This window comes from Montipora capricornis, chromosome 5 (assembly GCF_036669925.1).
Source record: "Montipora capricornis isolate CH-2021 chromosome 5, ASM3666992v2, whole genome shotgun sequence".
Lineage (NCBI taxonomy): Eukaryota > Metazoa > Cnidaria > Anthozoa > Scleractinia > Acroporidae > Montipora > Montipora capricornis.
This window is the reverse complement of record NC_090887.1, coordinates 23,306,997-23,311,996: the sequence shown is the minus strand read 5'-3', so window position 1 is coordinate 23,311,996 and position 5,000 is coordinate 23,306,997. Positions and strand designations below refer to the sequence as shown.

Below are 5,000 nucleotides of genomic sequence, written 5' to 3'. Positions count from 1 at the left end.
TAAATTGCAAGTTTCGGGTTGGGGTTTCAGGCAGGAGCCCATCTGGAGCGTGCAACTTCCATACAGCGTCTGTGAAACGGCGTTTTCACAAGTAGGTTTATTTTTAGACTAGGCCTTCCCGCGAATTAGGTCAAAAAACAAAGGCAGTTCCGGTTCGGTGACCCTATGACGTCAGCTTAATTTCTTATAATTGGTCATCGGGCTCCTGTGGGAGTCTCATTAGCGGGAAATTCAATCTAAAAATAACCTTACTTGGGTAAACGCCGTTGCACGAAAATAGGTAAGTTGCACGCTCCGGGTGATGGGCTCCTGTTTCAGGTCATTGTTTCATCGCAGCTGAAACAACCCAAACCTTTACTAATGCTGACATTAGGCATAAACTGAATAAGATTTAAGCTAAGGTTAGCATTTTTGTAAAGGTTTGGGTTGTTTCATCTGTGATGAAACAATGACCTGAAACCCTAATCCGCAACCTGCAACCTGCAACTTGCACTGTACACTCTCCGTTTTGACGACGACATGAGCATACAGCAGTGAACCGCTCATTTTCTACCGCCTCTTCAAAACCGTTATAGCATAGTTCGCCCGGTTTGTGCAACAGAAAAAGATGGACTATTCGTGAAATTCTTATGATAGCGCAAAGTTACTCTGAAGTGGCGTTTTCGTCGAAATTCGGTTCGACCTTGTTGAGCTGCTTCGTTGCTGTACTTGCCACGGAGGTTTAAATAAAGATGGTCCGAGTAGGTGATAGGTGAATAGGTAGGTAGGTGGTAGGTGAATTTAACTCTGTTTTTATGCAAAACGTTTCTTCTGTTTATCAAATCAGCATCCATTCTAGTCAGGTGAGTGACAACGCTCCATTCGCTACTTTCGCAAATCCCACAATACAAAAAACCAAGGTGACACACCATAACACCAACCTGCTGCGGCTAACACATCACGCATGCGTATGACCATTTCACCTGGTCAAATAGCAGCCATGGACGGCTGTTTCGGCTTTGCTGGGCCTCATCAGCATAGCGCAGCTAGCATACCAAACTGATGTTTGAGGCACCCCTTTCAGTGGCAGCTCCACATACAAGACATGTGGTAAGCTGGGTTGGGAACAGCTAAACTGTTCTCCCACGGCAAGCGTGTGGGAAGGTGGATCTCCAAAAGAGATCCCCCATAATACAGTTCATTTTGGGGGGTCATTTGCATCAAAACAATGAATATCCAGTTCACTGAAGCATGATACAGTCCCAAGAGTAAATAACGTGTTAATTTGTTTTTATGTAAAGAACTCCTCAAACGTATTGCGTTATGGGACTGGGAAAACCATCTATTGTTCACTCATGGACAAAAACCAAGAACAAGTTTTAAACACAATGATCTTACTCGTTTGGTTCGTTGTTGCGTTTACAGGAGAACTGGGCTGACCAGGTGCCGCTTTCGTCTTGGCCCGAACTCTAATGTTGTAAGTGACGAACATTTCTAGGTCATCTAGCACTGCTGTTCGGTTGTTCTCGCCGTCAACAGTTCTATTTCTTATCAAACAACTTCCATTCCTCAATTCAACTATATACCCGGTTATGTTTCCATTGCGGTCATCCACCGGTACTTCGTCCCAGGACACGCGCACACTTGAAAGTGTCCAAGAGCGGGTTCTCACGTTCACTGGAGGAGAAGGTACTGAGAACAGAAACATACACATTTCAAATAATTGATCGAAATATTACATATCTCAATCAACTATGTGCTATATATATTACTATTTACTAAAGCTTTGACCGAGCAACTCGATAGTGTAGTGGTGGATGACGTACGCTGATAATCCAATCTTGGCTTGCACCTGACGTCATGGAGTAACGCACGTAACGAACGAACGTAACGTTGGTGTAACGAATAATAGCAAAAAAGTCTTGCGAATTTGGCTCTATCATCATGCAAAACGCGAGCGACATTTTGCTTTTGTTTTGTACACTAACGTGGCCGTCCAGTCACGTGACTGCAAACCAAGAATAGCCTGAGTTCAATACGTAATTTGATCATTTTTTCCTTTTATATTAGAAAAAAAAAAACATTTGCCGTTTGCAATGGTAACGACCGTTCACGAAAGGGAAATGCGCGGTGGAGACGGGACCCAATGCTTCAAAAGCGCTGTTGATCGTCGAACCAGTTATGGCTTCCTACATATAATGATCATGCCCATACTGAGATTGTTGCTGGCTTGTTCCCACTTTAAGTAAATGATGTCCTTGGTGGGCACAGTAACGTTTTCGACCGAAATAGATAACCCTTTGTAGATCAGCTCAATGTCGAAGGCCATCCGGTACATTGTAAAGTTTCTGCGATTTTCATAATTCTGAGGAATCTCACCTTCAAGAGCTAAGTGCCAAACTGCGTTTTGGCCAGGAAGATCGACTCCGCCTCCGGAAAATGAATTGGAGTTTTGTTTAGTTCACAGATCGAATACCACTATGATATCTTTCAGAGATTCGTCTGTCAAAAGAGTCGTAAAGATTCAATAGCGTTCCATAGGCGAGTGTAGGTTGATAGGTTATGTCACGCATCAATAGCCCTTATTCACGATAGCCGCCATGTTGGTTATTAATTGTCATGTAAATTAGCCATGTGTTATGCTGGGGGCAAACAATGGAATAAAGGCAAATTGCGGAAAATCGGCTCGTCAAAATTATGAATTAACATTGCTAAAAGTACATTTTAGAATTTAAAATTAATTACCTTTTATAATAATTTTCTATCTTTTGATTGCCTCCGACATTTTGACTGTCTGCTTTATCTGCTCATTTTTCACTAAAAAACATCGAAGTAACTTGTGTAATCATTCTATTTTACTACTTAGGTGATAAACATTCAATAAACGTGAAACAAATCATATGTGTGGCTAACTTGTGTTGTTTGACCCCTCAGAAATGTGTAGCTAATTTGCATGATAAAGGAAATCCAACATGGCGGCTATCGTGAATAAGGTCTATTGTGGGTTAACTCTCGGCTTGGCGTCGGAAGTTTGATTAATGGAAGCCAAAACGTAGTTTGACCGTTGGCGACCGCGGAATTATGAAAATCGCAGTAATGGCACAAGAAATGCTACACAAATGGTGAAAAGAACAAGGAATCACAGCCACACGAATGAACTCGACTTGGACCGTGTTTCCGGGTGCAAGTTTTTACCGATAAGCATAGAGGAGAATCTTTGTTTACATGTTTTTCCTCAATAGCGCAAGCCTATCGTTTTTTAACGAACACGTAGAATCAATACAACCACTACATCCGGGAACCGAGCGGCGTATATTTCGTATGTAACACGAGTGGTTATATTAGGGAGCTTAAGCACGCGCGTTTTTGAGAGGCGGACGACAACCGGAAGAGACATTTTCGCTTGCCAGGGCAATGGTGCCTCCCAGATTTTTATACTAATCATCTCTAATGGGGAAAAGATCTTAGCAATTTAAATGTGATTGTGTGTAAACAAATTAAAAGGAAAAACAGGTCACTTCCGGTTGCCGTCCGCGTCTCAAAAACGTGGGTGCTTAAGCTCTCTATTGAGCAACGACGTCACGATCCCGCCATTTTTTTTGTTTGCATTAATATCCAGTATTTGTATTAAAGATGTTTTTCAATCTCTACCATGTATATTTACTGTCCAATAATAAAAAGAAAATTACACGTTACCTCAAAGATATGACTGTCCGTTTTTACCGAAAATACTTAAAAGATGTATAAACCGGACGATTAATCTTACTCTTTGTCAGCAGTGTAGGTTGCTCAGTCATTCTTACTGCTGCTAACTGAGCCTTTTTGCTGATCGAAAAATGTCAAAACTGCTTCCGTGTTGTCGACTTGTTGTGACACGACAACATTTTTGCAAAACCTCGTACTAAAATGACGCCGGTATCACGTTTTTTCCCGCCAAAATGACGCTGGTTTGCGCGCGCTCACTATTGTTCTATGAGAAAATCTAGTAGTCGTAGTCGTTCTCGTCCTAGAATCTAAAGCTCTCTAAAGGCCTGGCCAAACGCTCGCAACATTTCAACGCAACATCTTGCAACATTGCTGGGCAGCAAACGTGTTGCATACGTTTGGCCACCCTGTTGCGATATGTTGCAACATGTTGGATGATGTTGGATCAAATTTGAAACGGTCAAAATTTCGTTCAACATTTTGGATGTTGCATGATGTTGTGCTCGTTTGGCCTCGTTCACGCAACATTGTTGCGCTATGGCATGCGCGTTAGGTCCACTTCTTGCGCCCCAGGGGCCTGGGGCACATGAACATTGACATGTTGCGTTGAAAATTATGGAAATGTTGCTTGCGTTTGGCCACCCCGTTCAACACATGTCGCAACATCATGCAACAATGTTGCAAGATGTTGCGTTGAAATGTTGCGAGCGTTTTGGCCAGGCCTTAATATCTGAGCAATGGCGCTTTGAAAATTCGAGAATTCGAGAATGTACGGGATCATCAGCGCTTTTGCCACCCAAGAATTTATCAGTTTTTGATGGCTAATAACTGGCTCAACGAACGAAATGATATATGAAATGAATTATATATATGAACTGCGGATATGAAATCAGTGAAGCTATGATCCTCGCAGTTATGAGCTTAATTTTAGCAATTGCGTAGAGAAGCCTGAAAAATTTAGGACTTCCACGGGGTTTGAACCCGTGAACTCGCGATAACGCTCCTTCTTTTGTAACCACGGTCCGACTGAAGTTCCCAGGAAGATCGCATCGGTATCGCGAGGTCACGGGTTCAAACTCCGTTGAAGTCCCGAATTTTTCGGGCCTCTCTACGCAATTGATTGCGCTCATAATTGCGAGGATCATAGCTTCACTTAATAACTGGCTCGTTACGACAGCTAAAAGGTTTAAAACTGGAGATTTTTCTACAAGTTAACCCGCTTGAAGTCAAGTGGAAATAGCAAGCGCCTATGTTAATTGAATAAAGTCAGCAAAGATTCCCTAATACTGTACAAGGTTGTAAAAGCTTTTAACACC

At 42.3% G+C, this 5,000-nt stretch overlaps 1 protein-coding gene across 4 annotated transcripts in view; it reads right to left on the bottom strand.

Moving 5' to 3' along the window:
* Positions 1-5,000, bottom strand: part of LOC138049968 (protein sidekick-2-like) — a 155,658-nt gene that overhangs the window by 84,165 nt on the left and 66,493 nt on the right. For all 4 annotated transcript variants that reach the window (XM_068896454.1, XM_068896456.1, XM_068896453.1 and 1 more), the window contains one exon: positions 1,378-1,671. In XM_068896454.1, coding sequence (XP_068752555.1) covers positions 1,378-1,671 — 294 coding nt within the window. The remainder of the gene's footprint in view (positions 1-1,377; positions 1,672-5,000) is intronic.